General features: G+C 37.8%; 1 protein-coding gene across 2 annotated transcripts in view; it reads left to right on the top strand.

Annotated features, from left to right (window-relative positions):
* Positions 1-10,814: 10,814 nt before the first annotated feature.
* ADAM7 (ADAM metallopeptidase domain 7) overlaps positions 10,815-15,536 on the top strand; it is a 63,550-nt gene continuing 58,828 nt past the window's right edge. Inside the window, exons 1-2 of one of the 2 annotated variants that reach the window (XM_017884482.1) lie at positions 10,815-10,979; positions 12,285-12,388. In XM_017884482.1, the coding sequence (XP_017739971.1) occupies positions 10,928-10,979; positions 12,285-12,388 (156 nt within the window). In that variant the 5' untranslated portion in view covers positions 10,815-10,927. The remainder of the gene's footprint in view (positions 10,980-12,284; positions 12,389-15,536) is intronic. The other variant, XM_017884474.1, reaches the window with a different exon arrangement.

Raw genomic sequence — 15,536 nt, 5'->3', positions numbered from 1 at the left:
AATAATGAGGAAAGAAAAGATTGAAGACTCAAACACCCTCAAACACCAACAGGGAGACCGTAGAGCAGAGGGAGGCAGAGTATTAGGAGACAGGGAGGGGTAACAGAGGTTTCCTGGAGAATGTGATATTACATGTGTAGGTTTGGGGGAAGTGATGGGCATGGGACAGGGAGCCCTTCACGCCGGAGGATGATTTATCATATTGTCAAATTGGAGGAGAAAGGGGACATGGAATCAAAAATATGATTAGGCTGCAAAAGGCTTTACAGGTGCCCTCGGAGGTCTGTTCAGTCAACCTTGAAAACTATCTTCCAGCACAATCTGTAGGAAGATGAAAGCAAAGACAGCTGCATGGGAGAATTCACACAGACATGCCATAAAAGGAGCAGGAACATCAAGAACTGAGCAGACCAAACAACCAATTGATCGTTGGCCAAAAGTAACATCTCTACTTTTTCTTAGTTGATGATTTTAAAACATTTTCCAAACAGTGACTGGGCATGATAACTTATGTCTCCTCATACTTAAGCATTTATGAGAGTAGAAAATTTTCTTCAGAAAGCCAGAAGAATCATCTGGAGTCTTGGTTATTTATTAATAATACTCAGTTATTGGAAAGAGAATGTAAGCTATTGTAAGAAATGCAAGAAAATGTAATATAAGGACAATATCCTTAAAATGGTCAATTTACACTAAAAGTATTTATTGAGAGGCTACTATATGTGAGGAACTATACTAGACATTAAAGGCATAGCACAGAACAACAGATGAAATTCTATGTTGCATTGTAGTACAGAGGGATAGATGAAAATATACACAAATAAAGTCTTCATGGAGCAGGTGCTAAGAACTGCTATGATGAGACACCAAGCAGGGAGAGGGATGCATGTTTAGATGCATGTGTGTTGGGGGAGTGAAATCTAAAGTAGAGTGGAAAGTGCTGATATTTTCTGAAAAGTGGGAAGGTCTTACTGCAAAGGTGACATTTAAAGAAAGGACTAAAAGAGGTAAGGGATAGAGCCAGGAGGAAGGAGCCCTGGGATGACAACATGCTAGCATTTGACAGCAAGAACACAGCATGTTACACACAGCAAGAAGGGCAGAGAAGGTGAGCAGGGGATGGGTAAGGGATAAGGTCCATGAACAACAAGGCCCCAAAGCAAGTGGGGACTTGAAGATCATTGCAAGGAATTTAGCTTCTACTCACCTACTCACAGTGGGGTGGGAAGCTATTGGAGGATTTTCAACAAAGAATGGCATAGTATTGTGTCCATTTTAAAAGGAATTATGGGAGAGAAGCAAGGACAAAAGTGATGACACTGCCAATAAAGAGGCTATTGCAGAAATCCTAGTGAGAGATGATTATGGATTAGCTGAGTGGGGGCAGTGCAGATGAGAAGTGGTTAGATTTGGAGTATTTTCTGAAGGATGGGACCACAGGATTTCCTGACAGATTATAAGGTGTGAGAGGAAGCAAGGTGTCAGTGGTGACTTCAGCATCTTTGGCTTGAGTAGGTTCATTGACAGCATTGCCATTTACCTGAGGTGAGAAAGACAAATGGAGAAAGAACTTGGAGGATGAAGATCACGACGTTGGTTTTTGTATATATTAAATTTGAAATGCCTACTAGAGACCAAAATGAAGAGATGATAGATAGATAATTGAAGTCAAGGAAATATTTCTGGGTTCTATGAATTTGACAATCAACCACCCAGCTATAGTTTTAAAGACATGCAGTTTATTGAGATTCTCCAAAAGAATAAGTGTAGATAGAAAGGAGAATAAGCAAAAGGAGTGAGCTTTGGGGCTCTTCCCATGTTTAAGTGTCTGGAGCCTGGGGAGAAAGTGAGCAGCTAATGAGAAAGAAAACCTGAGCTGAAAGTCAGATAAAGAAAGTGTATCCAAACAGCAGATGATCAATAACAAATCAAACTTGAATGAGAGGTCAAATGAAGTCAGGACTGCTGAGAACAGGCCACTGAATGTAAAATCTGGGGATTCTTGCTGACCTTGATAAGTAGTTTCAGCAGAGTAATGAGGGCAGAAACCTGTGGGGTGGCCTAAAGAGCAAATGATGAGAAGAACTAGTGACAATGATTATAGACAACTCTTGGAGGGGATTTTGTTATAAAGAGATCAGAAAACTGTAGGTAGCTGGATGAAGATGTGAGATCAAGAGAGTTACCGTAAGTTTTTAAAGATGAAGGAAATTGCGACTTGTTTATATGCTCATGGAAATGCTCCAGGACAGAGTGGGAAAAGGATGCAAGAGGGGGTGAGTTGCAGCTGTCAATTGAGAAAAATGACTAGACAAGTCTCGATCGTTTTCAGGAGGTTTATTTGCCAAAATTAAGGGCATGCACCCATGACACAGCCTCAAGAGGTCCTGCAGACATGTGCCCAAGGTGGTTGGGGCACAGCTTGGTTTTATACATTTTAGGGAGACGTGAGACATCAATCAATATATGTAAGAAGTACATTGGTTCCATCCAGAAAGGCAGGGAAAACTCGAAGCAGGGAGGGGGCTTCCAGGTCACAGGTAGGTAAGAGACAAATGTATGAATTCTTTGAGTTTCTGATAAGCCTTTCCAAAGGAGGCAATCAGAATATGCATCTATGTCAATGAGCAGAGGGATGACTTTGAATAGAATGGAAGGCAGGTTTGTCCAGAGCAGTTCCCAGTTTGACTTTTCCCTTAGCTTGGTATTTTGGGGTCCCAAGATTTTCCCTTCATATTGCCATAATGTCCTTCCATAGGGAAGAAGAGTGAGAGTCTAATGCAGAAGTGGATGTATCAGCCTTTGATAGAAGCATGACTCATTCATTCTCAGTAACTGTAAGACAGAGGATCTGAGCACAGACAGGTGGGTAGATGTGGTAGTGGGGGTTTGTAGAAACGCTTTTCTGATTGTCTCTTTGTTTCAGTAAATTGGAAGCAAGGTAATTAGCTATTAGAGATGAAGGGAGAGCCATTGGAGGATTGAGGAGTGAGGCGAAGCTGTGACTGAGTTTTGGAAGAAGATGAAACTTATGAATAGAAGCATGAATGCCATCACCTTGGGCCCAGTTATTCAACAGGGGAAAAAAATCTAATTATACTGCCTTCTATACCCTGTCACCACTTGGCTTTAAGCCTGTGTTATTAAAACCATTTTGACCTTACTGAATTTAGGGAAATTCTTAAAGCTGTTATGAAAGAGTCAGATGGAAAGTGAGAAAAACATCAATCTTTTCACAAAATTGAGAGTTATACATGTGTTATGCACTATTCATTAATTATCTTGTTTAATGTACACAGTGATCCTGTATAGAATGCTAGGATCACTGTGTAAATTAAACAAGATCATTAATGGAAATATCAAGTAGTTTGTTCAATGTCGCTAGCTAAATAATACGATTACCATAATTAAGAGGTAAAATTGTTATACACTCTGTTTACTCTGGGCCTGCCACCACCCAGGAATAACCTTGTCCCTTTGGGCAGCAGAGTGAGTCAAATTTTTTTATTCTTGTTGCATTTATTATTTGACGTTTACTATATATAAATTAATAACTTTGTGGTTGGAAATGGAAAATACGATAGTGATAAAATGACCCCAGTTTTTTATTATTATGGTAAGTTAAAATCTATACTTACAATGAAGAAGGTCTAAGAGAAGAAAAAAAATCAGTAAAGAGATGCAAACATTTGAACAATAGAGCGATGGAAACATAGCATTTTGTCGTTAAAACAATCTACGGGATCAAGCATAACTATCCCAATTTATAAATAAGGTGCAGGGGCCCCAGAAATAACTGAAGTTTGCTGAATTAGTTAGAGAAGAATACAGAGCTTCTGATTTAGAATCTGGTATTCTTTTCAGAATACTAAAACATAATTACTGAGCTGAAAAGAGCTTCTGAATCTATGAAGAAAATTACAAATTCTCCTGGAATAACATGTCTTTGGAGAACTTTATGATATTTATTGTAAAGTCAGATAGAAAATGTTGATTTTTATTCCAGTAATTCTATATGAACCTTCTTTTGCCATTACAATTATAATTTAAATAAGATACTTTTATTCATTCTCTTCAGTCTCTCCATTCACTTGAATGCATTGCAGCTTTTGTTCATGTTTCTTTTTACAAAGGTGGCACAAGGGTAAGCATTTCGGGTCCACAAAGTGGGCACCTTTCCATTTCTGACACAGAATATATTCTTTATCAACTGCCAGTCTTCCCAGGCCTCCATTATTGTGAATTCAGTCTTTTAAGTCCTGAAGAAGGTTGAAGAAATTGCTCTCCAAGTTGCTAGCTGGGAGTGGGAGTGGGAATGAGGGCACTAGAGAGAGAAAGAGACTTAGGGTAAGCCTGAAGGAGTATCTGGGTTGTGAGAGCAATCAAAAGGAGAAAAAGGCAAGTTGTGTGCAGAGCTGTGAGGCCTCCAAGACAAGTACTCCTGGTTGACTGTTTTCTAAAGAGCTGATGCCAGTGGCAATAAGGAATGAACGGAAGAATCTACAGCCTAAAAAAACAAAACAAAACAAAACTCCTCAAGGAAACCTAGATGGGACTCAATCAGAGCACCTGCTGTGAGAGGTTGCTTCACTAATTTACAGCAGAGAATTAAGAAGAGAACAGCGCGTTCTCATATTTGTTTAATCTTCTCTAAAATCTGCCTTCATTTGGCATTTGGACTCCACAGAGTTCCTTTGATATTGAAATGCTTCAGGGTTCATTTTTTTAAAGCTTTGTATACTTTAATAATATCATTAATTTAAATATAGAAAGCTGTGACCTGAGATGAGAATCTATTATGGGCTAGTTATAAAATCTTCATTTTTTTTTTCCTATCCCATACCAATGACCTGGTAGAGTTTAGAATTGAGGGATCATATTCCTCAAGTTGGAAAAACTGATCATAGTGTGATTGTGAGAAGGAATAAAGCTTCTCCTCTCCCAGATCAAAAAAGAAAGGCCTCACTATATAATAAAAATAACACAGCGCTAGGCAGAAATTTTGTTTTCATCTCTGCTTTCCACTTATTATGTTGTTTGAATAAATTACAAAAACTTTTCTGTGAATTTCCTTAAAGTTCTTGGTTGTTTCACCTGGGGTAATCATAGATAATGTCATACGTAATATTTCAGATACACTAGAAAGTTGGCTTGACCATAAGTTGCTAAAAGACATCAGACAAATGCCTTAAAACCTTATCTTTTAATATGACACTATAAATAACTAAGATTCCATGACTGGTATTTTAAAAATTGACTTATTTCATTTTCCACAATCTTAACTCTATAGAGGCAAGTTCAACATATTTCCCATCACCCAACATAAAATGTTCTTTTCAATGGTCACTGAATAAAGCTGACAATTTCCACTTGATGCATGAATGAATGTTTGTTTGGTGAAGGGTCAGATACACTTGGTAGGCCCACTGGCCCTCAACTGTCTCTTCTATTGACCTGAAAGAGTCTTAGAAATTCTACCAGTAAAGATGATAATTTGGGTTAAAGCTGTTTCAAGGACAGGTTCAAAATTTCTGGAAAGAAAATATGTAAGGATCTAATCAGAAAATAATTATTTTGCAAATTAATTTAGTAATTCGTTTAACAAATTTATATTGAATGCAATGTCTATATGCAAGACCTTGTTAGGTTTGTGGTACTAGAGTAAGCAAAGCAACTGCACTTTTTATTTTATGGAGCTTTGGTTTTCTGGAGGAGACAAATATTCAAATATTTAGACTAACAAGTGTAGGACACACCAACATAAATTTTCAGAAGTAAAAGAATCTTGTTTCACAGAGAAATGTGGCCTAGACTTAGGCATTAGGGAAGACTTTCTTGAGATAGTGAACACTGAACTGAGAACTGAAAAAGGAGAAATTAATTTGGCCACAAGGAGGAGAGGACAGGACTACAGATAAAAAAGTAAATGTGTCTGGAGTCCCTTTAATGGGAGAAAGCATTGCATATTGGAATAAAGAGGGGAAGCCAGAAAACCTGGAGCTCAGAGAGCAGAAGAGAGAAAAAAATAGTAGCAGATACAATTGGACCAATAAAAGTAATAATACCAAAAATCGACATTTATATAGCTCTTAGAAAATCAACACTTATCTATCTATTGACATATGGGAGGCATTGTTTTCAGAGATTTACATAAATCACTTCATTGAATCCTCACAACAATTGCTACAAGTTAGGTAACATTGCTATTCTCATTTCGGGAGATAAAAGAAAACTGAAGCAGAGAGAGATCAGATATTGCCCAGGGTTTACAGGTAGGAAGTGTAAGTGCTGGAAATTAAACCCAGGTGGTGTGGTTCTTAGTGTGTACTTTTATTTACTGTACTCTACAACCTCCACATCATTAGAATCTAAAATAATCATAGTTTACTCTCTTTATTTTTGAAGTAGAGTTTTAATAGGCAAGAGAAGGAGAAAGGAATACAGCTCTCTCTCTCCAGTGAGAGAGAGGGGAGTTCCGAGAGGATAAAGGCCCATAGTTTGCTTTTATTGGGTGTTTGCTATGTACCAGGTACCTTTCCAACTTTGCAAATGTATATTATACATTCATTCAATAAAAATCTATTGCCCATCTACAGTTCTAGGCAATAAAGATACGTGGTAAACAAAACAGACCCAATTTTTATTCTCACAGAGCTACATTTTAAGGAGAGGAGTCTGGCTATGAAAAATAAGTAAACAAACAATTAAATGTATAGCATTTTAGATGGTGACTAATACAAGGCACAAAAGGGCTTAGAGGTGCCAGGGCATGAGTGGGCAGGTCTACTTTGCATAGGGTGCTTAGAGAAGATTCACAGAATGATGCATTTTAATAGAGACCTGAAAGGAGAGGAAAGGATAGATATGTGACTGAGAGGGTTACATTCCAGGAAGAAGGAACACTGAGCAAAGACCCCTGAAGCAGAATGTGTTTGGCATGTTCAATAGATGCCAAAGATACTTGGCAATAGGCTCAGAGTGAGGGAGGGGGAGAGTAGTAAGATATGAAGCCAGAGAACATCAGGCTAGACCATGTAGATCCTGGAAGCTATCAGAACTTTGCCTAATACTCTGAAAATGGAAGTTATTGAAAAGTTTGGACAGAAGGAATCACATAAAGTGATGTATGTTAATAAGACAATTCTAGGTGATTGGTGGATAATACATTGTGAGGGACCAAGAGAAAAACAGTAAGACTAATTAAGAGTTTAGCTTCAATAAACTAAGCTAGAGATGATAATGTCTAGATTATCCAAGAATCAGTTTAAGTAGCAGTAAATGTGGTAAGATATGGTCAGAGCCTTGATGCCTTTTCAGGATAGTGGCAACTGGATTTGCTAAAGGATGGGATGCAAAGGGTGAAGAAAAGAGACGAATCAAAGATGACACCTGAGTAACTGAAAGAATAGAGTTGCAATATCCTAAGATAGGAAAGACTGTGGAAACACCAGGTTTGGAGGGGGAGAGCAAGAATCCGGCTTTGTACTTATGCTTGAGAAATCCATTAGTCTTTCAAGTGAAGATGCTGAAAAGAGAGTTCCTTCTATGAGTCTGAAATTCAGAAAAGATTAGGTTAGACAAATAAATTTGGCAGCCATGATATTATAGATAACATTGAAGACCAAAAGATTGAATGAGGAACCACCTCATGAGTATATAGAGAAGAGGAAATTCTCAAGAATGAAGCCATGGGAATCTTTAGCGTTTACACACCGCACAGAGAAAGAGGACCAACAAAGGAGACTAAGAAGATGCAGTGAATCAGTATGGAGGAAATCCATGGTGCACCAGGGACTCAATTCCTTTTAAAAAATTAGAATAATCGACTGTGTTCAATGCTGCTAAAGGATCAAGTGAGTGAGGATTCACAATTGATCACTGAATTAAGCAAGGTACAGATCATTTGTAACATTGCCTTGTTGAGAAAAGGGTAAAAAGTCTAACAGGACTAATCTGAAGAACAAATAAGGAGAAAGGAACTGGAAACAAACTGTAGACTTTTTATTTATTTTATTTATTTATTTATTTTAGAAATTTTACTGTTAGAATCCAAGAATGGGTGGTAACTGAAAGGAGAGTGATGTAAAAGAATAAATATTTTTCAGAGGATAGAAAAAATGATATTATATATATATATATATATATGAAATGAGATGATAGAGTAGAGATGGGGAACAATTGCTGGAGTGATGACATTGAGGGGACAGGAAGGAATAGAATCCTGCATATTAATGGGAAATAGATCCTAGAAGCGTGAACAGTGCATGCATAAAAACAGGAAGGAATGAGTCTATATGGGCACACATTGTAAGGTAGATGTCATAATGAGAGAAAGGGAGAGTTCCTATAATGGTTTATTTTTTCCCAGCGAAATAGAAAAGCAAGATGGTCAGATGAGAGTGATGAAGAGAAGATTTAGAGATTTAGGGAAAGAAGAAAGGGTGTACAATGTTAAGAGAAGTGGGGAGTGAATTAACTAGGGAATAAAATGTGGCTTGTCAGTACGGATTCATTTAATATTCACGTCATTCCTATCAGATTTATATTATTGTGCCCATTTTATAGATGAGAAAACAGAAGTATAGAAATGTTTCATACCTTAACCAAAGCCACAGAGTTGATAAGTGTCAGGCAATTTAAGTCAAGTGAGTCTTTTTTCTAACACCAGTGAAAAACTATTGAAACATTTTTTAACAGGCATGTGACATGGTCAGGTTTACCTATTAAAAGTATCACACTTGTGGCCATGCACAGTGACTCATACCTGTAATTCCAGCATTTTGGGAAGCTGAGGCAGGTGGATCACGTGAGGTCAGGAGTTTGAGACCAGCCTGGTCAACATGGTGAAACCCCATCTTTACTAAAAATACAAAAATTAGCTCGGTGTGGTGGCACACACTTGTAGTCTCAGCTACTCAGAAAGCTGAGGCAGGAGAATTGCTTGAACCCAGGAGGCAGAGGTTGCAGTGAGCCGAGATTGCACCACTGCACTCTAGCCTGGGTGAGAGAGTGAGACTGCATCTCAAAAATAATAAAATAAATAAATAATCATGCTTGTTGCAATGTAACCAAAGAATGTCTTGGACTAGAATGGAGGCAAAAAAATTTAGTGGTGGACTGATTATAAGGGATGTCAATGATGATACTGACTTTCAGAATTGCAATGCTAAAGGGATGATGGCACTGCTGGCCAAGACAAAGGACAAATTCGGGGGGAAATGTATTTTAAGTCTTGTACATATTGATTTTACAGGGACTTTGATCCTTCCCTTGAAGACGTTAAGTAGAAACTTCGTTGTAAAGATCTGTTGCCCAAATGGCTAAAAATATAAAATGTGAGGCATAGCATAGCAATAATTAAACCATAACTGAAGATGAGATGGCTTTGGAACAAGCATAATTGGAAGAAAAGAGGGTACTGAATAAATACCTCAAGGAACTCAAAAATTTAAATGCTACATAGAAGAGGATATGCCTACAAGTTGCCACTGAACCAGGAAGAAGTTAAGAAGGCTATTGTGGCAAGGGAGCTAAATAGAATAGTTCAAGGGGAAGGATGTGGTCAATAGTGCCAAAAATTGTTAAGAGGGCAAATGAGATGAGAAACAAAATATCTCTTGGATATAGAAATCGTAAAATCACTGGAGATATTGGCCATTTCAGTAGAATAATAAAGGCAGATGCTAGAACTGGGATGTGGTAGGATAAGTTGGAGGTAAGAAAATTGCAAGAAGTCCAGATAATACTGTGTAAGAAATTTAGCTGTAAAGGAAATGGGAAGAAAGGTGATAGTAGGGGTATATGAGATATAGAACAGAAAGAATTTTTCAAAAAGGAGAGACTTTTGACTTGACTTAAAACGGTACCCCCATTTTAAGCCAATGGACTCTGATTTCTTTGACTCCTTTCCAAGGTTGCTTATATTTTCCCAATTTGTAAATATCAGTGTCATTTTCCCCACCTGCAAAGTGGGGATTATATTTTATAATGTTGCTATACTTGGCTGTTAACTGGGAGCAAATGAAATGTATGAGAACAATTCTGTTTTTCAATCACAATGGATGAATGTTAATGTCAGATGGATTTTTCCCCTTATGTTTCCTTGTAGAAAAGGTTATCCTTGGAGTAGAGGGTCTAAATATCAAAAGGAAGCTTCCAATTTGACATAGATTGGTTCAGTTTTTGGAAATATTAGAGAGATATAGATGCAAGCAAGACATAGAATCTCAAATGAAGATAAAAAGATTATATTGGCCATGAGATAACTCTGCTAACGTAACAAGAGAACACAGACATACAGATAGAATTGTCTAGGCCTTTTGCACATTTGTCCATTAGTATTATCCTTTTTGTATTTATTTGAAAGAGTTCTATATTATAAGGACACTTACTCCCACCTTTTAATTATTTATTGCATACATTTCTGGAGTTTGGATATTTTAATTTTAATATGTGATTTATGCCATATAAATTTTCAGTATTTCTCATTTATTTTAACAAATGTTCCTTTATAGTTTTTATATGGCACAATCTGTATAGCAAGAACTTAAGCGTCTTCAACCAGAGCATATATAAATATTTTTCAACATTTTTTTCTAAGACATTTTTTATTTTTTCCCACTTTTGAAATTTTCAGATATCTGATATCAAATTTATATTAGACATGAAGTAGGAATCTATGTCCAGCCAACCTTCACCACCACCACCTTGGTCGTCGTCTTTAATTAGAACATGGTGTTCAACCTCCAGGTTTTAGCCTCAAGCACCTCACATGTTGTGTAACTCCCTCAAGGAACATTTCCTTGTGCTGGATCAAAACTGCCCACCTATCTGTGAGGTGCTTCATCCCTGCAGTGGAAGCGAGGAGGAAGAAAGGTGAACACCTTTTCTCAAGCACTTGTGCTCTCCTCTGCCAGAATCACTCAGAATGCTTCCCGGGTGTATATTCTTGATGATTTTACTAATTCTTCAGGTTAAAGGTATGTCTCGCTCCTTTTATCAGGACTTTCTTATTATGCTATGAGGTAATGTTAGTCACAAACTTTAAATTGTAAGTGATAAAGACACTAACTATGCATTGGTGATTTTGCCGAGAGCTTCGACCAGATTATGGCTAATCATGAGAGTCCATGCATCTGTGTAATGCTATATCACTCTTGAACACTCTGACCCACAGTAAGGAGGAGAAGGGAGTGGACAAGTACTGCATATCTGCAGCATGGCAGACACTGTGCTGGCCATTAGCTGTTTTGTATGTTAAAGAGTTTAAAATTCGAAATTAATATCCCCACTTTACAAGATAAAGAAAATGAGATGAGTATTTACAGATCAGAGAGATTAGATATGCTACTCACGACCACACAACCAATAAATTGGTAAAGCCTAGATTCAAATCAGAGCATATTCCAAAAAGCCCCTGCCCTCTCCTCTTTATTGCTCTTTAAGTACCACACCTTAATTAAGCAGGGCTCACCTCACAGATGACTATTAAGGTCATGAATAGAAGATTATGATTAGCACTGATTCAGGACCAAAATTCTTTAACAGGTAGAGGCCTTATACTTAACTATGGAAGGTAAGACTTTAAATGCAAACATCCCTGGAAGACCAATTCAGTAATTTACATTGAAACAGGCCAACAGTGCAGGCTTTGACATGAGACAAAATCCAGAGGTTGGCATGAGGATAATAAAATGACAACTGCAGGCGGGGCATGGTGGCTCATGCCTGTAATCCCAGCACTTTGGGAGGCTGAGGCGGGCGGATCACCTGAGGTCAGGAGTTTGAGACTAGCCTGGCCAACATGGTGAAACCCCGTCTCTACCAAAAATACAAAAATTAGCCAGTCATGGTGGCATGTGCTTGTAATCCCAGCTACTCGGGGCGCTGAGGTGGAGGAATCACTTGAACTGGAAAGGAGGATGTTACAGTGAGCTGAGATCGCAACACTGCACTCCAGCCTGGGCGACAGAGTGAGACTATCTCAAAAAAAAAAAAATCAATAAAATAAAAAATAAAATTACAGCTGTAGAACATGGCAAAAATATGGAGGAAATGGAGGGACACTGATTTATTTGGGTCCTTTCCAAGTTTCCTCATATTCTCCTGATTTGTAAATATCAGTGTCAATTTCCTTGCCAGCAAAGTGGGAATAATATTTCATAGTGTTGCTGTCCATGGCTGCTAATTGGGGGCAAATGAACTGTATTATAACAATTCTGTTTTTCAGCCGCTGTGGATGAATGTTAATGTCAGACGGATTTTTGCCCTATGTTTCCTTGTAGAAAAGATCATCCTTGGAGTAGAGGGTCAACAACTGGTTCATCCTAAAAAGCTTCCTCTGATACAGAAGCGAGATATTGGACACACCCATCATGATGACATAGAGGTACAGGTTTTGATTTAGTAAATAAGACTCATTGCTTTCACAGGCATGTAGACAGTTGTCTCTGGCTCCAACCAAAAGCAAATAGGGAGAGAGGAGTTTCAATGTTTCTAAGGACTCCCATTCAGCATACAGTATGTGCTTAGGAATAAGCCACCTCTCACTGGGTTAGAAAACAAAAAGGAGTAAAGCTCAGGTTTAGGGGATACCATTCTAAATTTTCCAGTTTATGGAGTTCCACCAACAGCTTTTCAGGCTGACTTATAACAACCTCATTTGTTCTGAGCCAGTGCCTGGCAAATGTCATCTTGAGCATTTTGCTTTCCCAGAGGTCTGGTATGCAGGTTTTTGTTTATAGAGTCTACAGCAAAGATGTACAACTTTCAGAGGAACTCAAAGACCTGCTTGGTCTGTTGCCTAGAAGGGTATTTATTCAGACGTTAAAAATTAAATAAAAATAGGTGAAATATTACTTTCAAAAGTAACGAATGCTTATCATAGAAAATAGGGAATATATATAAGTGGGAACAAGCTTGAAAATTAGGATGTTTTTAATTTCCACTGTTATAAAAGACATTAGATGAATGTCCTTAGATATTTTTCATTAGGCACTTGATTTTTAAGCCTTAGGTTTTAATTTGGCTCATGGAGAATATTGACAGGCACTTTGTCCAAATGTGCTATGGAAGTCCCAACCCTTCCCAGTGAGTTTCTTCTGTCCACCATTAGAACAGCCAGTTTTTCACGTTCTCACTTGTTAGGTTTCTCAGTCATACGTTAGATACATTTTGATTTTCTAAACAGTCCCATTGAGATCTCTTTCCTATGACTTGAGATGATTAAAATAAAAAAAGCAACTCTTCATCTCCTCCCCTTTGGAAGTAATATGTAACTATTTTTCTTCAACAATTCTCTTTGAAAGATTTCTCTCTTAATATCCAACTCTTTTCTCACTGTCTCAGACTTTGTCTTGGCTGAAGATTGGTACTCAGCTAAGGGGGCTTTCACCAGTTGTCTAACACCCATTGTGCATATACTGGTGGGCTCTTCTCATAACTACTGTCTTAAGACTTAATCAAGACTGATGTTAAAAATCTCATCATGGCTGGGTGCAGTGGCTCACGCCTGTAACCCCAGCACTTTGGGAGGCCAAGGCAGCCAGATCACTCAAGGCCAAGAGTTCTAGACCAGCCTGGCCAACATGGTGAAACCCCATCTCTACTAAAATTACAAAAATTAGCCAGGCATGGTGGCGTGCACCTCTAATCCCAGCTACTCCAGAGGCTGAAGTGGCAGAATTGCTTGAACCCAGGAGGCAGAGGTTGCAGTGAGCTGAGATCATGCCACTGTGCTCCAGCCTGGGCATCAGAGCAAGACTCTCTCAATAAAATAAAATAAAATAAAATAAAATAAAATAAAATAAAAATATCACTATGAATATGCCAGATAAGCTTGGATAAGGGCAAGAAATATAAACAATGAAACTAAAGCTTCTTGTAGTACCAGAATGTGCTCAAACAGACAAAACAAAATTCAAACCACATTGAAGGGGTCTTGTCAAAAGAATTCAGAAGCCAACAGAAAGAGCTCCCAATGCCCAAAGCTGGGATAATTTGAAGAACAAAATAAGTAACAGTTTTGTATTATAACATGAAGTATAAATAAATATCATGAGCCCATACTGATCTAAATAAATAATTGAATAAATTATAATAAATAAATGTAAAAAATGGACAATTCTCCTGGGAGAAGAATCAAATAATTTATGTAGATGCTGTCCTCTCCAAGAGGTGGAACCTAAATCCCCACCTGTTAAGTGTGGGCTGTAGGTGGTGACTTCCTTCCAGGGAGTACAATATTGAAGGGGGGAAAGAGTAATTTTAAAGAGAAAGATGGCAACACCACCTCAGCCACGTAATCAACTTTAACACTTGTTAAGTCCTGTGGCTAGCAGGGTGTAATAAAATGGCATTTTCTATTGTGGTTCTCACCTCAAAATCCATAACATCAGTCTAAGCATGAGAAAACATCAGAACAAAAACAAATTGTAAGACATCCTACAGAATGCTTGACAGACACTCCCCATAAAGGTCCAGATAATAAAAAATAAAAAAATAAAAACTTGAGAAACTGTGAGACTTGAGGAGGCTAAGGAGACATGACAACTAAATGTAGTGTGGGATTTGGGATCAGATCCTGAAAGACTTAAAGTACATTAGGGAAAAACTATGAAAATCTGAGTAACTATACACTTTAATTAATAATATTATATGAATCTGGGCTCTCATTCGTTGTGACAAATAGACTATAGTAATGTCAGATGTTAACGAACAGGGAAACCTGAGTGCAGAGTATGTGGAACTCTACGCTGTCTTTCCAACTTTTCTGTAAACCTAAAATGATTCCAAAATAAAATTAAAACCACATTCTTATTAAAACAATATTAATGACACAATTTAAAATATATTAACAATATCGACAATATTAACAATAATCTTTTAATATTTGTTAATATAAAATCCACATTTCAATTTCCAAAAAGTTCCATTACACCCATATATGCATGTACACATACACACAGACACACACACATACACACCTCTACACACACAACTCATCATGTTGCAAAATGTGACCAAACGCTTTCTATCTGATTAAGAACCTAGCCTAGTTTCTTGGCCCCCCGCCTGGGAATTCTGTGTCTTTATGATAAAGCTGTAATTTTATTGTTCAACTTGCAGTCAAAACAGCCTTAACTTATGCACACTTAACATTGAGCAAATACAAAACTCTTCTTCCCAACCTCATAGCTGCCCCTCTTCAGATCTTCCTTGCTATAGTAGCATAGCTCTACAAGTTGAACAAATCAGAAATCTGGGCTTAGTCTTGACTACTCTCTCTTACACCATCTCTAACTATCACTGAGCCTTGTAGATTCTCAGGACATAGGCATGGGCAAGGGCTTCATGTCTAAAACACCAAAAGCAATGGCAACAAAAGCCAAAATTGACAAATGAGATCTAATTAAACTAAAGAGCTTCTGCACAGCAAAAGAAACTATTATCAGAGTGAACAGGCAACCTACAGAATGGGAAAAGTTTTACAATCCACTCATCTGACAAAGGGCTAATATCCCGAACCTACAAGAACT

This window comes from Rhinopithecus bieti, unplaced genomic scaffold (genome assembly GCF_001698545.2).
Source record: "Rhinopithecus bieti isolate Rb0 unplaced genomic scaffold, ASM169854v2 scaffold_315, whole genome shotgun sequence".
NCBI lineage: Eukaryota > Metazoa > Chordata > Mammalia > Primates > Cercopithecidae > Rhinopithecus > Rhinopithecus bieti.
The sequence above is the reverse complement of the archived record's forward strand: the minus strand, read 5'-3'. Positions and strand labels throughout refer to the sequence as shown.